The following is a 15,708-nucleotide window of genomic DNA, read 5'->3' on the forward strand; positions in this document are numbered from 1 at the left end:
TTACGGATTTTTCCAGTGGAAAAAAACTTTGTCATATGATGTCTGCTTGAGGTGAAGAGGCATAAGGCAAACATTTGAATAATACAAGTGATGGGCAGCATACTTAGAGTATATGCACCATCCAAGAGATAGAGTGCAAAACCCAAGTAAGTTTGACTAGGTTAGCTTTAGCCTAAAATAGCAAAAAATGGAAAATAAAAACGTTACAAAAAGATAGGCACGTTGCCATAAAAAATACAATAAGATCAGTTCATGGACTCTACTGAAGACAAAACCAATAAGTTTAACAATAACTTTGTCATCCAATGTCTAATTGAGGTGATTTTTCTTTATCAGTTTTTTGGGTTTCCTCGCAGTGAATTTAGAAGTTGTAAACGTATTGAATTGGATGGTTCTAAATATTAAATTTGAAAAAGAAAGATGATTAATGTGCTCAAGGGCAAAATTTGTAGCAGTTAGTCAATGGTGACATCTAAAGGCCTACAAATGCTAAAGAATTAGTCATTTTGGAAGAACTGCTTGAAAAAGCCAAAGGCCTTACTTTACACAAATATGCACTATTTCCTTGGGTTGGAGGTATGTCAAGGTGATGGGGAAATCTTCTTGGGGTAGGGAAAGTACACTACAGAGATTCTCAAGAGGTTTCGTATGCAAGATTGCAAGCCCATGACCACGCCTCTAGTCACAAACTGGAGAAAGGTGGACGCTAGTAGAGCAGAGCGAGTAGATGCCATGTTGTATAGGCAGCTCATTGGGTCATTGATGTACTTAGTTAACACACAGCCTAACATATGTTTTGCAGTGAACCAGTTGAGCCAGTTCATGATGAAGCCTACCAGAGTTCACTGGGTTGCTACCAAGCATGCCTTGAGGTATCTCAAAGGCATGGTAGATTATAGGTTATGGTACAGATAGGTTGATGGAGTGAGGCTTGAGGGCTTCACAAATGCAGATTGGGCAAGGAACTCCACAGATCGAAAGAGTACTTTGAGTTGCATCTTCAACATTGGGTCAGCAGTGGTTTGCTGGAAACAAGAAGCAAAGATCAGTTGCTCTCAGTTCAGCAAAAGCTGAATACATGGTTGTCTGCTTGGTAGCATGTGAAGCCTCAAGATGAGGAAGTTGCTTGTGGATCTTTTCAGGCAGGGGTTGGAGCCCACTATGATTTACTATGACAATCAGAGTTGAATTAAGCTCTCTGAGAATCCACTATGATTTACTATGACAATCAGAGTTGAATTAAGCTCTCTGAGAATCCAGTTTTTCATGACCACTCCAAGCAAATCGAGATCAAATACCACCATCTCAGGGACTATGTGCAGAAAGGGATAGTGAAGCTACTGTACATTTCCATGGATAAGCAAGTTGCAGATATCTTGACGAAGGCCTTAGTCAAAGGAAAGTTTGTGTTTATCAAAGATAAGTTGGGAGTTGTACAAAATCCCTTCTTTGCTAAGAGGGAGTGTTGAAAATGTAGCGAAGGAAGGTCTTCTATCTTGTGCCCTAAAGACCTCAAATTGTCTCTCTAGCATGAATGTGAATTCATGAGATAGACTTCAGTATGATGAGTTGATTTTTAGTTCGCTGGAATGGTCATCAATAGATTGCATGCGTAGTGTTGGAGCTTTAGTTTGTTGGAGTCTTCTTCAGTTAGACTACAGAATGAGGGGGCAGAGACAAGTCCAGTTAGGATGAATTAAGACTGCAGAGACAAGTTCAGTTAGGATGAGTTAAGACTTTAGAGACAAGTGAAGAGAGGACGAGTTAAGTCCTCAGTTAACTCGGTTCACAACTAGAGGAAATCAAGAAGCAACTCAAGCTAGTTAACTGAGAGCTAGTCCAAGTGTATTAGGACTTGCTCTAGTAAACTGGAAAAATGAACTTGTTGCACTTGTGTGAACAAAAATTCGAACTTGGCCTCCTTGCATGAATCAAAGATCTATTAAGGCAAGAGAACGAACACACAGATTGATGATTCTTTATCGTTGGCAAAGCACATTGGTTGAGTGAAGATAAGAATTCGAAGAGCAGAAGCCAAGCCTAGATTCAGCTGGAAACAATTGTGTATGCAAGCTAAGATCAAAAGGCAGGGCCGGGAGCATCTTCTCAACGCCGAGAGTAGTGATCCAGGAGTAGGACAGAAGCAACTATGGAGCCGAGATTAACTTCTCAAAGGTTGTTTGTTGGTTGCAGTAGTAGCATATTGAATTTGTAAAAGATCTATTTGCTCAAAAAACAATCAATAAAAATACCACATCAAAGAAAGCAGGTTTTCCCATTTGGGTTTCCTGAGTAAAACACTGGTGTCAAATTTACCTGTGTGCATGTGTTTTTATCTCAAGTATTTTCCATTGCATGTTGAATGTTAAGAAACTTTGTATCTTGGTGAAAGTTAAACTTGGTTTCAGTTTTCAATTGATTTGATTTTTTAGTAAATTCATCTGTGTAGTTGCAGAGTTTCAAGAAAATTAATATGCTTCCCCTGCACATTGTAGGAAGTTTACCACTATAAATCCTAGTGCTCTAGTATCTTGTATTTTCTTCTCTTATCATTGATTAGACATTTATTGATTGAGGTTGTATGTGTTGGAAATTGTAACTAGGTTCAATCTTCATAACGACCTATTTTGTAATCATGACATTTATATTCTTTATAAAGAAAGAAAAAAAATATGTATTTTATTTTGGAGTATGGGTTTCATACTTAAGTCTAAGTCAAAGCATGTTCTTTGTGCTTCTAGGTCTTTCTAGGACAACGAAGAAATTATGTCATGTGTCATAGTCCCATTTGGACTCACTATAACAAAAAAATACATATATTTTGTCAAGAAAAAGCCATGTATTTCTCCAAGACCAAGTTGGTTTAAAAGGAAGGCTATTCGACCCCTCAAGGAGGCTATGAATACAAGGAGATCAACCTCATTTGTGACACTCATCCAAGACAAATTCAATCTACAATAGCGAAGGAGACGAAGAGCTAGAAGGACGAGGAAAGGAAGGAAGAATTAAAGTTTCTTGGGCTAAATCTCTTTGTCCACACATGCGAAGTTAGGGTTTCTGTGAAGTCGTAGTTGCAGAAGGTCAAGATTGTAGGGCTGAAATTCTGGGAAGAAGTTGCAATAGGTCGAAGTTTGGAAGTTGCCTTGAAGAAGACTTTGCAGAGGGGCTGACTTGGTGCTTGGGAGACTATTGGGCCTTGCTCTTTGGGTCTTGGAAGTCTCTTTGTAAGAAAATTCTATAAGAAGAGAAGCATTTTTTGGGTTTTACCCTAGCTTGGAGCCTATATCTTATGTACTCGGTCTTCTTGTGATCTTCATTGTTTTGGTAATTGATTGATGAAAAAAATCTAATAAAGTAATAAAAGACCAACACACATCACAAGTAATTATCAAGTTAAGGAAAATCTCTATAATCTCTAAAGTCTCATGATTTTCCAAGAGTGCTTTCTTTCCTCCCATGATCTAAGAGCATTTTTTTCTAACATGGGATGCAACCATGTTTTTCTAGCAAGTCCCACATCCAATTATCAAGTTACATATACACTATTAAACCCTAAAATATTTTCTTCTTTCTTCCTTTACCACATACTTGTTCCATGCAATACCATTGGAACTTGGGTTCCCTTTTAATCTAGTTGTGATTGTAATTTGTAACCAATCTCAAGATGATGTTTATTCACCCATTCCAATTCAACTGAAAGAATAGAATTAACTATTAAGAGACTTGAGTTTGATTCATAATTTCAATTTTGCTCACAAATCAAAAATTTTGTCCGCTTCAACTCAAATCAATCTATGTATTGTTACATTTCTTTCTTTTACAAAAGGATAACCCAGATCACTTCATGAGACTATCTACAATTTTAACATAAGGCTATCACCAAAAATAAGAGATGGAAAACAAATCAAGCAATGGCAATGAACCAAAAAATGGGATCCATAACGTTTTAAGGTAAGAAATAGATCCCTCACACTACTCATGTAGGAGATAAGTTTGTGAATCCAAACCCATTCAAGACTTAAAGGTAGTTCACCATATATAATGTATTTATGTTAAGAATCAAATTATGTTCACATTAGAGAATTGGGTCTAGCTTGAGTGGTAGAGACATGTTATCCTCCCACCCAAATCGTAATATACCTAACCATCTAATTAAGCTGGCATCAACATTTTTACATGGAATTGATCGGCAAAGAAAACTCAGCGATAGAACATACAATGCCCACAACAAATTAATCCAATACCCATGACTCATGAGTATGCGCAGCCATATCAACATATAAAACATGTTTTCTGCTTATACATTAAATAATAACAGTTGATACATGGAAATTATAGCAGTATGTATAATCAACCCTTCACCAAAAGGGTAATAACATATCCTTTATGATTCTGGCCTCTTCTCGAGTACCCTTAAGGCCATTTACTATGAAAATTCCTAGGTCTAACAATCTCAAGAATCCTACTGCAACCAACTAAATCTACTTCACCTATATTGTAAATAACATTACAAGCTTATTTCAGATTTCTTCTTGAAACATTGAAGTAAATTACTAAAGCAGCCTACACCAAATTAATTATGATTCTGAAACACGGAAACTAAGCAAAGGAAAATAGAAACACATAGGACACTGTTATTTTTGGACAAATGTCCCCGGAAAAACCCAATGCGGGAAAACCGGTGCAACAGCTCTAAGCGTTTATTATTATTAAGCAGTAGCAAATTCTGAATACAGGGTTATTCAGTTACAAAGAGAAATACTGGCAGAAAGACTTGTGAGGTTACCTCACACTATCACTGGAATCCTGGTTGATCCAGCCCCAAATTAACTGTATGTCGTCTTTTCTTGTTGCCTCTGCGCAGTGTCTGCATCAACCCAGCGTCAAGCTCTCTGGGTGTTGCATCACTTCTCTAGTTGGTCGATCTACTGCCCAGGAGATCCGATTTCTGCCTCCCGATCTCACACCTTGGCTCCCAGCTTCTAAAAATCGAACTCCTCTACAAATTTTGGACTCCTCTCTGGCATCTACGCTGCCTCTGCATGGCTCTGCATCAACCCCTCTGGCTCAGCGCTGCCACTACTGGATTACCTTCTGCCTCTCTTTGTTGATGATTCTCCGGCTGAGAAAAATCACTCTCTCTGGAAGCTATCCTTGTCCCTTTGCTGCAAGAAATCTCCTCAATCAATTTTCCTCCTGAGAACTTCTCACTTTAGAAAATCGATTTTCTCAATCTCTCTGTGTGTTTTCCAAATGACCCTCAAGCCCCTTCTTATATCTTCCTGTTGGACAACCAATGGCATAGGCATAAATTAAATCATAATCAAAGGCTCAGATCGTTTTGGCTTGATCTGTGGCTTTTTCTAGAAGTTTCACCCCTGATTAGATTAGTACCCATTAATATTTTAATTTTCCTAAGTTTAGACTTAAGAACCCCATTAAAAATATTAATTATTTTAATAATTAGGGTTCTTTGGAATACATGTGCCCAAGTCTCCCTGCAAAATTTGAGGCGTAAATCACATCCAATGCTACCCCAAATCAACATTCCCTCTTAGCGAGGAATGTGCTCTAGCAATACATTGCTACTGCATACTGCTCTGACTCTGAAGCATCGTCCTCTACGCTGCTTATGTCTGACATGTTGTCCACCAATTACTGCGTTGCTGCTGCTACTTTATTGTTGCCTTTGACAATGTCACTGCCAATGGTACATCTGTATTGCAGCTCCCTCTCAAATGTTGCATCTACTATGTTGCTAGCACTGCCACTGCTAACACTGCATCCATACTGCAAATCAATCGCTGAGAGAAGCAACTGAAAACACTTAAAAACTGGACAAGTATCCAGTGGATACACCTCGATACTGAAATATTGACTGCTGCTAGTCCCGCGCTGTCTTCTAAAGCCATTATGTTGTTGAAGCTCTGCACTATGCCTCCTCACATTGTTGCCTCTCTGCTCTGTGTTGCTCACATTCTGGCGCAACTAACTATTGCACTTGTCGAATCAACACTCCATGGCACCAACTAAAAACTCCTCCATCCCGCTACCACTGATCATGGGCTCCCGTAGAAAGGCGATGATCCAAGAGGTGGGCTCCTCAAGGGATCCTGCCCATCAGTAGCTCTATTGAACTACAGTTCTATATCAGCCCACCTCCCTCCTGGAGGTATCTTGGTTGTCATGGCGAACTCATCCTCCTATTCAATCTTTGCGGCTGCAACCTTAGGATCGTGCTTCTCATCCTTGTCCTTTTTCTTCAAAGGACACTGGGATGCATAGTGGCCCATCTTGCCACATCTGAAACATTTCACCTTGGAGACGTCCTTCTTTCGTCTCTGTTGCCCCTGCTGTCCCTTTGATGCAAGGGTTGCGTTATCCTCCTCCTCTACTTTGGGCTTCGACCCACTGCTGTTGCTGCTCCCATCAAGTTTGACCTTGAGCAGGTCTCTCCTCAGCTCTTCTTGTTTTAGAGCTGCCCACATCTCGTCCCAATTTGGCAATGCTACTCTTCCCAAGATACTCTAGACGAAGACTTGCATTCATCCGAGACGGAATTTAGAGCCAATCTAACTAACTCTGAATCCTAAGGTGTATGTCTCGCAGCTGACAGCTCATCACGGGTCTCCTTCAGTTTCATGAAGAATGGATCCACGCGTTCTCCCTTCTGCATCTGCGCAGATCTCAACTTTTGTTCCAAGTACATCTTCCGCTGCTCGAAAGATCCCTGATACAAAGTGGCCAAGGCATCCCACATCTCCTTAGCAGTTGCTCTACTAGCAACGTGGCACACCACGTGATCCTTGACTCCATCCAGGATCATCCTTTTGGCTTTTGACATCTCAGCCTTGTACTTCTTTAGCGGATCTGCATCTGCAAGTTCAGCTACCACATTATCAGCATACGTCTTGAGGGCATGCTCATATAGAAGGAAATACATTCTAGCCTTCTAGATGACGTAGTTGGACGCTCCGTCCAACTTGTCCTGATCTCTCAAGCCACTGGTTGCCGTATCCTCCGAAAAAAAGTCGAACAACTCCCTCTTTCACCCTACTGCGTATCTCCTAGGCTACCTTACGCACTCCCTGATGGAGCTGGTAAGTTGTTGCTCCTCTGCTGTCCAATAACTGAGAAATATTGATCTCCTCGGCAAGAAATCACTGCGTCCCTTCAACTTTGCATAGCTCCCTCTGCCTCAGCAAATTCTCGATCTGGCAGTCTTACCTCTTTGTCGGCTCACCCAGAGAGAGACACCCATGAAAATACAACCCTCCTAGCTAGAACTGTGCAATCCCTTAGGGGATTCAAACAGCTGCTTGCTGCAGCAAGTTGTCCCTTGCTTCAATGCTAGATCTGCTCTTCCTTGTTTCACATAAATAGCTTTGACACCATGTGAAAATTCCTAGGTCTAACAAATCAGGAATCCTACTATAACCAACTGAAACTACTTCACCTAGATTGTAAATAACATTACAAGCTTATTTCAGATTTCTTCTTGAAACATTGAAGTAAATAACTGAAGCAGCCTACACCAAATTAATTATGATTCTAAAACATAGAAACTGAGCAAAGGAAAATAGAAACACATAGGACATCGTTATTTTTGGACAAATGTCCCCAGAAAAACCCAATGCGGGAAAACTGGTGCAGCAACTCTGAGGGTTTATTATTATTAATCAGTAGCAAACTCTGAATACATCTCTGAAAACCTCACAGGGTTATTCAATTACAGAGAGAAATACTAGCAGAAATACTTGTGAGGTTACCTCACACTATCACTGGAAATCCTGGTTGATCTAGCCCCAAACTGACTACCCCCCAACTTTTCTTGCTGCCTCTATGTTGCCTCTGTGCAGTGTCTACATCAGCCCAGCGTCAAGCTCTCTGGGTGTTGCGCCACTTCTCTGGTTGGTTGATTTGTTGCCCACGAGATTCGATTTTTGCCTCCCGGCTTCAAAAAATCGAATTCCTTTGCAAATTTCAGACTCCTCATTGGCGTTTGCATCGCTCTGTGTCAACCCCTCTGGCTCAGCACTGCCACTACTAGATTACCTTATGCCTCTCTCTGCTGATGATTCTCCAGCTAATAAAAATCACTCTCTCCGGAAGCTATTCCTGGCCCCTCTGCAGCAAGAAATCTCCTCAATCGATTTTCCTCTTGAGAACTTCTCACTTCAGAAAATTGATTTTCTCGATCTCTCTGTGTGTTTTCCAAATGACCCTCAAGCCCCTTCTTATATCTTCCTGTTGGACAACCAACGGCCTAGATTAAATCATAATGAAAGACTCAGATCATTTTGGCTTGATCCCTCGCTTTTTCTAGAAGTTTCACCCCTGATTAGATTAATACCTTTTAATATTTTAATTTTCCTAAGTTTAGACTTAGGAACCCCATTAAAAATATTATCTATTTTAATAAAATCACTTCTGGGTGGAATTTCCCAAAACACCTTCTAGGTTCTTTGGAATACATATGCCCAAGCCTCCCTGCAAAATTTGAGGCTTAGAGCACAACATCCAATGCTACCCCAAATCAACATTTACAACAAGCTAACATAAAATTAAATTACATAAGAGAAACAGAATTATGCTCTCTCAATCACAAAATATGGCTATAACAGCCTCAAATCTGCATACCAATATATACCAGAGAACCAGGAATGCCCTCCCAAGCCAAAGCTAACTTCCAACCTTTTATCTTCAAGAATATAAGTACATATACAGTAGCAACAACAGAAGTGAACTTCAGCACATCAATAATAAAATCAATAATACTTAAACTCTCTGTTGCAATTAATCTCTCTAAAAAAGATGCCACCCTCAATCTAAGGTTATTAATCCACAAGTGCACAGATCTTTCTATGGCTAGCTCTAATTTCTCTTATAATAGTCCATTTCCCAGGTTCACAGTCAATATCTACACTTACAACAATCCCAATCCACAGCCCTCTTCCTAATCAGCCTCCACAACCCAAGGAATGGGATCCTCTTCTTTGCTCAACAGTCCCTCAAGCTATCCCACTTCCCTCCAAGGCTCCTACATATGCTAGCTAGGAAATCTCACTATTGGGATTCCAAGGATTATCAGTTGAAGCAAATTTCTCAATGACAACAGTTAACAGCCACAATTCTCACATGATTGAGGCTTCTCATCAATTTGAATGTGGTATACCCATGGCAGTTCAAATAAGGATAAGTCCCTCAATTCCTCAACCGAATGGTAGTTCACAGGGTGACTTGAGCTTCTAATAGTTCAACTCTCTGATAATTCAAAAAAGACGCAACATTCGAACTCTCCTCTTCAACCTTCAATCCCTAACAAGAGTTTGCTTGCATGGCAAAAAGTAATACTTTCAGTTGCATGGCAGGAAGGGGCCACATAACCATACAGAGGACCATGTACATGTGCTTCCCCCCACCCAAGACTTGATTAAACAGCAATTAGCCAATAGCCAAGGGACACAATTAAGTTTTACACATACACTGGGTTAAATCAATATTATTTAAACCACACCAGTAACATGTGTGTGTGAATCCAGACCATTATACACAAATATGTAAAGTTTCTCATGTACATAGAACGTAAGGATGCATGTAACCAAAATATCACCAAGAGCAATCCATAAATTAAAATACATCAACAAAGAGGCTCTAAATGGCCTCTACAATTCAAAAATAAGCATAGTACTAATTAATAACTATAGTCTAGACTCTAGACAACAATATAATCATACGAGAGAATCATCACTAGACTCAAAAATGGGATTATGGTTTGCTTCCTTGGCCTTGAAAGTATACGAGAGAATCATCACTAGACTCAAAAATGGGATTATGGTTTGCTTCCTTGGCCTTGAAAGTGCTCATTCAACAACAATGTTTAGATCCTCTAGCTACGGAAGTGGGTCCAAGTCCATCCGAGATAGGCCTTTAGTGTCAAATACAGCTAATTGGGTTTCCACAACCCTGACAAGAGATCAATATCATCCAAGGCTATGCTACTTGATTCAAGGTCTTGTTCAAGGACTGGTTGCACCTCAATATAGTTTCACTTTATTTATTTATTTATTTATTTCAAATTGAGTTTAAAGCAGTCCCCATTGTCTGTTATATCGTTTGGTACAGAACTGGCGATTTCCAGATTGAATCCTTCAACCAAACTAATATGGCCCCAGAACAGGTCCGGTGTTGATAGCGTTGAATTAAATCCCTTCTAAGGCCCTTTCCTTAGCCTACTTCAGCCCCCTTGTCTTTCCCATCTTGTGGAGTCATAGCTCCCCTTCTTTTATTCTTCTCTTCTACAACCAGTGATGTACTTTTTATTTACATTCAATTTGAGTTCCAAATTATATTTGCCAACTATAGCTATTCATCATGGAGATACAACACTGGACCAGGGATCAAAACCTGGGCATTAGAAAGGTTCAAATCCTACTTGTGACATGTTCTCTCTTCATGAACTAATTAATATTATTAATTGGGGCTGGCAAGATACCAGCAATCTCATTCTTGCCTATGGACTAGAGGGTGGATGCATAATAGCTTGGGGAAAAGAAATTGTGTTCGCATCATAATGTTTAGGTATTCATTTTTTTTTCGTTTTTCATACAATGCTATAATGTTTCTGGTAACATTCTCGTAACACAGATATGACTCATGAGGACTATATAAATTGTTGTATAAATCAACTTCTGACCTATGAGCCCAAAACGGTTCATCAATCAAGCAGTCGGTACACTATAAGTATATAGTATACACAAATTGTCCACAAGTTCTAGTTGTTCCCCAAAAGCTTGGAACGTTCGGCAACCGAGCAAAAGCAACTTCCCTTTATCTATTGAGCTAACAATGGGACATTTATCCAGAATTCGAGAATCGCAAAGCATATGTGATGATAGCCGGGCCCAGTGTCAAGTAATACAGTTTTAAAGAAATACATATGTAACTATTGTTTTGAAATTGGCAAATTCTTCTATGCTTTTCAATTTTTTTAATAAAAAAAGGTTTCCTGGTTCTACCAATCGTATGCAGAAGATGTCAATGGGAAACAATATGCACCCAGCAACCATGCATTTACTACTTTATATGTTGGGATACATACCGTCCAATCTAAAAATGCTTTGGCTCCGACAGTATATATCCCAATATAGAAAAACAGTAAATGCACTACTGCTGTGCATATTGATAGCTGATGCCAAGAACATGCTATGTTTTCCTTGAATGTGATAATTCCACGAGCTGAGTTGGAAGAATACACCGTGACCGCACTTGAGGAGGGTGAACTGGCCCGCAAGAGCCAAACCACGAATCGACCTGACCGCGCACACAAATTGGCCCACGAAGGGCAACTCTTAACCATATACTCTATGGGACGTTGTAACCCCATGGGTAGCTTTAAATGCTACCGGCCACACCGTTGACCATTAACCACAGTGGAAAAAATATGATAATCGCTATTTGCAGTTTTGATATTCAAAGATCTGGTCACAGTCTCAGACAAACAAGACCGAATCTGGTTTACATCCCCACTATAGAATTGCTCAACACTTAAAATTCTCATTAAGATAATTAAATCAAAACGCATTGAAGCCTTTATATTCGCAAAAGAATCGGCATAAATCTAGAACTACGATTATATCATCTGGCCTAAATTTAGAGGCAATTACCATAACCTGATTTAGATGTCGTCAGTAAGCGACTAGAGACAACTAAGGGTCACCTGGAACAAATCTTGAAATAAATGAAGGCCGCATTATTATTATTATTTTCCAAGACAAAATTCAGACCATACGCACTGAAACCATAATAGGAGTTTCCGCTAAATTAAGTGGAACCGTTCTTTTGAGACATACCGGCATAACCAACTGTAAGTTATCAGCTTCCTCGATCCACACCTCCAGCGGCCCCTCCATCTGAAACGGCAGAAGCACCGCCTTCGCCGTCAAATTAGCGGACTCCATCAAATCGCCAAATGAATTCCTCTTCCCATCAACTCCTGTCTCCTTTGCCTCCGAATATCTCGAAGAAGTTAATTCCTCGACAAATCTGGCAGGGAAAACTTTCTCGCCCACTTGCACGTCTAGGTCGTAGCTCTGCGCCTTGCCAACTTTAGCCCCCGCAATGTCTATGTTGGACACCGCCACTTCCTCCGAATTCCAGTCTTGCGTTGCGGATATCACCTGGATAACTTCCTGTAAAATCCCCTCATTAAATTCTGTGCTCGAATTTGCCCCCAAATAAATATATTAATCAAACTTTGCAACATACATACCGAGAGCGAATTCAGAAAAGGGGCCGGGATTTGATCCGCTGTCGAATTGCTGGAGGCTGCGTGTGAAATCGGTGCGATTAGCACTGCAAACCAAATGAAAATCCATGTACGGAACATCGTTACCTTTTTCTTCTTTCCTGCTTCACAACAATAAGGGAATAAAGAGGCATGGACAGAGGTCGTGCCTTCGAAACCCAGCCCAGAGAATACCAGGAGGAGTCGGAGAATGAAACTTATTGAATTATTATTTGGCCAGATGTTCGTTGTACCGACATTTTCAAGTCGAATATCTTGGTCTACATGGCTTCCCGAGATTCACTACAATCACGCCGAGATTTTAAATTTACAGTGAAATGAGCGTAGGGCTTTGTGATATTTATTTAAACATTTGTCATGCGGTATAGATTGGTGGCAAAGTACATTGCACTCGGTCAAGAATCTAAGAAAGCCATAAGAAAATTAAAGAATTTAAGATACACAGAAGTAGCATCACAATTCAATAAAGTCAAGAAGTCAACCCAACGTATTTTGCGGTGTGGTGGAATGATAAAGGGGCCTTCAAACCCTTCGAAATTAAAATGATATTAAATTAGGCATTTGTATAATTAAGTATTTTTTAATTATATTATATTAAGGGATAGGGAATTGTTTTAAGATTTAAAGTATAATGTTGCGTAATGTAATATTATTTTTGGATATGAATGCTGTGAATTTCTATAAAATATTTAATATTTTGGATGGTAATTTTATTGGTTATTAATTTAGATTTATTTTAATTTTAGATTTGAGAAAGATTAAATATTTTTGTATTTTAAGATATTTTTATTTCAAAATATTTGAGATGGATTTAAATTGGTTTAATTTTCTTTTTTAAATACGCTATATTCCATATGAGTAATTGGATTCCCATAAACATTGAGTCAAAAACCACCAACAATTTGACCAAGTCAAGTTTATCTTAACTATTTAACAAAAATTAATAATAAAAAAAATAATAAAGTAAAATTTTTATTTTAACATAGTTTTATTTTATTTTGATGAAGTCATGACATTAATCTTTTTATTTAATTTTATTTTTGTTTTTATGTATTTTGACTCAGTGAAAATGTTACAACATTTCTTGCATAGCTAGAAAGCAACTAGGGATTTGGGAAGTTGTATAATAAAGTTGTAAATTTTCACAATTGTATATAATGCAATAGGAAATATCTAATGTTTTGGTGGTCACTTCATTTATCGCTAGGGATTTTGGAAAGTTGTGTAATGAAGTTAATGTAGTGAGAAGAGAATGCTTGAGTATGATAATAAACAAACAAGAATATTAGTCATTGAAAGAAAGGGAAAAATAGTTGTTGAAAAATAGCAAAAAAATAAATAAAATAAGTAAATAAAATGTGAAAAAAAAGGAGGAAATAATAGAGAAAATATGATAATACAAAAGGAAATATTAAAAATGTGAAAAAAAAAAAAAAAATATATATATATATATATATATAAGAGATGAAAAATTAATTAAAAATGAAAACAAAAGAAAAACAAATTAGATAAAATAATTAATTAAATTAAATTAAATTGAGATTAGAGTTAGAAAGAAAAAAATGGAGAGATAAGAGAAATGAAGGGATGAATTAAAAGAAAGATGAAAAAATCACTCAAAGGAAAAAAGAAGGCATAAACTATAATAATAGTGAAAGATAAAGGAAAGGGCAAGTAAAGAGGTAAAAAAAACATAGACAAAGGAGGCAAGGGAGGCCAGGGTGGCAAGGGTTATTGCGTGAGGTGAGGTGATGTATTATTGGTTTCCAAAACTCATTGGGTTTATAGTCATCTTCTCTATTGAAGTTATTGGGGTGCTTTTCAATTTCAACAACTTATAAATAATGCAAGTGGAATAATGAGAGGTAATGGTAAGAACTTTGATTTTGTCAAAACATATGAGGAGTTTCAAGTTATAACGATAGCAAACTTTGTAGTATGATTATGGTTGTGTTGGCTATGTGTTATTTGAGGTAGGCTTTGAAATAACTACTTTAATCAAAACAAAGTTCTTGGCATTACTTATCATTATTCTTGAAGCTATCAAAATTGAAAAGCATCCCAATAACTTCAATTAAAAATGTGGCTATAAACTCAGTGAGTCTTGGAAATTTCACTGCCTTGGGCAATAACCCTTGTCTCCTTTGTCTGAGGGTTTCTTACCTCTTCACTTGAATCTTTCACTATTGTTATAGTTTTATCTCTTGTTTTCTATTTTCCCACCTTCTTCTTATATTTTCCTTTATTAATTTCTTATTTGCAAAGTCGTTCAGTAGAAATCGCATAAGAGAAATAATTAGCTTTGTGGACATTAAAATAATTTCTTTCTTTCTTTCATAGGAGAAATTTTTGACTGACACGTTTCGAACCAACAAGTTTGGTTCATCATGAGGACCAGATGAAGAGGCAAACCAAGGCTTAAATAGAGAACAATGTAGAGACCAAAATTCAAGTAACGACTATATTTGAACAATAATATTTAAATTATGATATTTATTAACGGCTATATTAAACAACTAATTTTTGAAAAATAATATTTAAATTATGATATTAGTTTATTAATTTATTAAAACAAATATTAATAAGTAACGACTATATTAGACAGCCAGTTTTTGAAAAACAATATTTAAATTAATTTATTAAAATCAAATATTAAAAAAAAAATAACAAAATCAAAAAGTCAAAGTCAAACTCCAAACAAGAAGGGAAGTAAAAAATTACAAAAATGAGTCAAGACCCTAATCGAGACAAAATCATTTAATAAATAAAAATTATTAATAAAAATAAAATAAACTAAATTAAAAATAATTAATGGAAAATAAATAAAGTAAAACAAAAATATACACAAGTCAAAAGAAATATATATATATATATATATACACACGCACACACACAGAAAAGTAATCAATAAATAAAATAGGGTCAACGATAAAATATGGGGTTGAGGCCCATTAAACAAATAACAAAATTACTAAATGGAGTTAAGAACGAATAGGATGATAAAATACTTAGGAAAACACTGAGGATCAAGAAAATAAATGCTAATGAAGAATAAATCAACAACAAATACTATAAAAAGGACACCAATACATACATAGATAAACAAACAAACAAAATAAATCCCAAAAATAAACCTAAAAAACTAGGAGGACAGGACAGGGACCCAACTTCTACTAATATTTCAACCATCGTCTCTATTCTCTTATGTGATTTCTACCGAAAGACTTTGCTTAATTCATTATGGATCACAGAAGCCTAAATACAGAGACTAATTTTCTTGTTTATTTATTACCTTGCCCATGCACTCTCTTCTCACTTCATTATACAACTTTTTAAGCCCCTTATTATAGGCGGATTTACCACATGAAATGTTGGATGTTTCCTGGAAATTTACATAGTTC

General features: G+C 37.4%; 1 protein-coding gene across 1 annotated transcript in view; it reads right to left on the reverse strand.

Annotated features, from left to right (window-relative positions):
* The window catches only part of LOC149261615 (protein TUNICAMYCIN INDUCED 1-like), a 69,037-nt gene extending 56,344 nt beyond the window's left edge, over positions 1–12,693 (reverse strand). Inside the window, exons 1-2 of the mRNA XM_089422482.1 lie at positions 12,272–12,693; positions 11,853–12,191 (exon numbers count right to left, since the gene is read on the reverse strand). Of these exons, the coding sequence (XP_089278608.1) occupies positions 11,853–12,191; positions 12,272–12,388 (456 nt within the window). The 5' untranslated portion in view covers positions 12,389–12,693. The remainder of the gene's footprint in view (positions 1–11,852; positions 12,192–12,271) is intronic.
* Positions 12,694–15,708: the final 3,015 nt, after the last annotated feature.

This window comes from Pinus tabuliformis, chromosome 6, assembly GCF_031772625.1.
Source record: "Pinus tabuliformis cultivar Carrire ecotype Pingquan chromosome 6, CPIR1, whole genome shotgun sequence".
Classification (NCBI taxonomy): Eukaryota; Viridiplantae; Streptophyta; class Pinopsida; order Pinales; family Pinaceae; genus Pinus; species Pinus tabuliformis.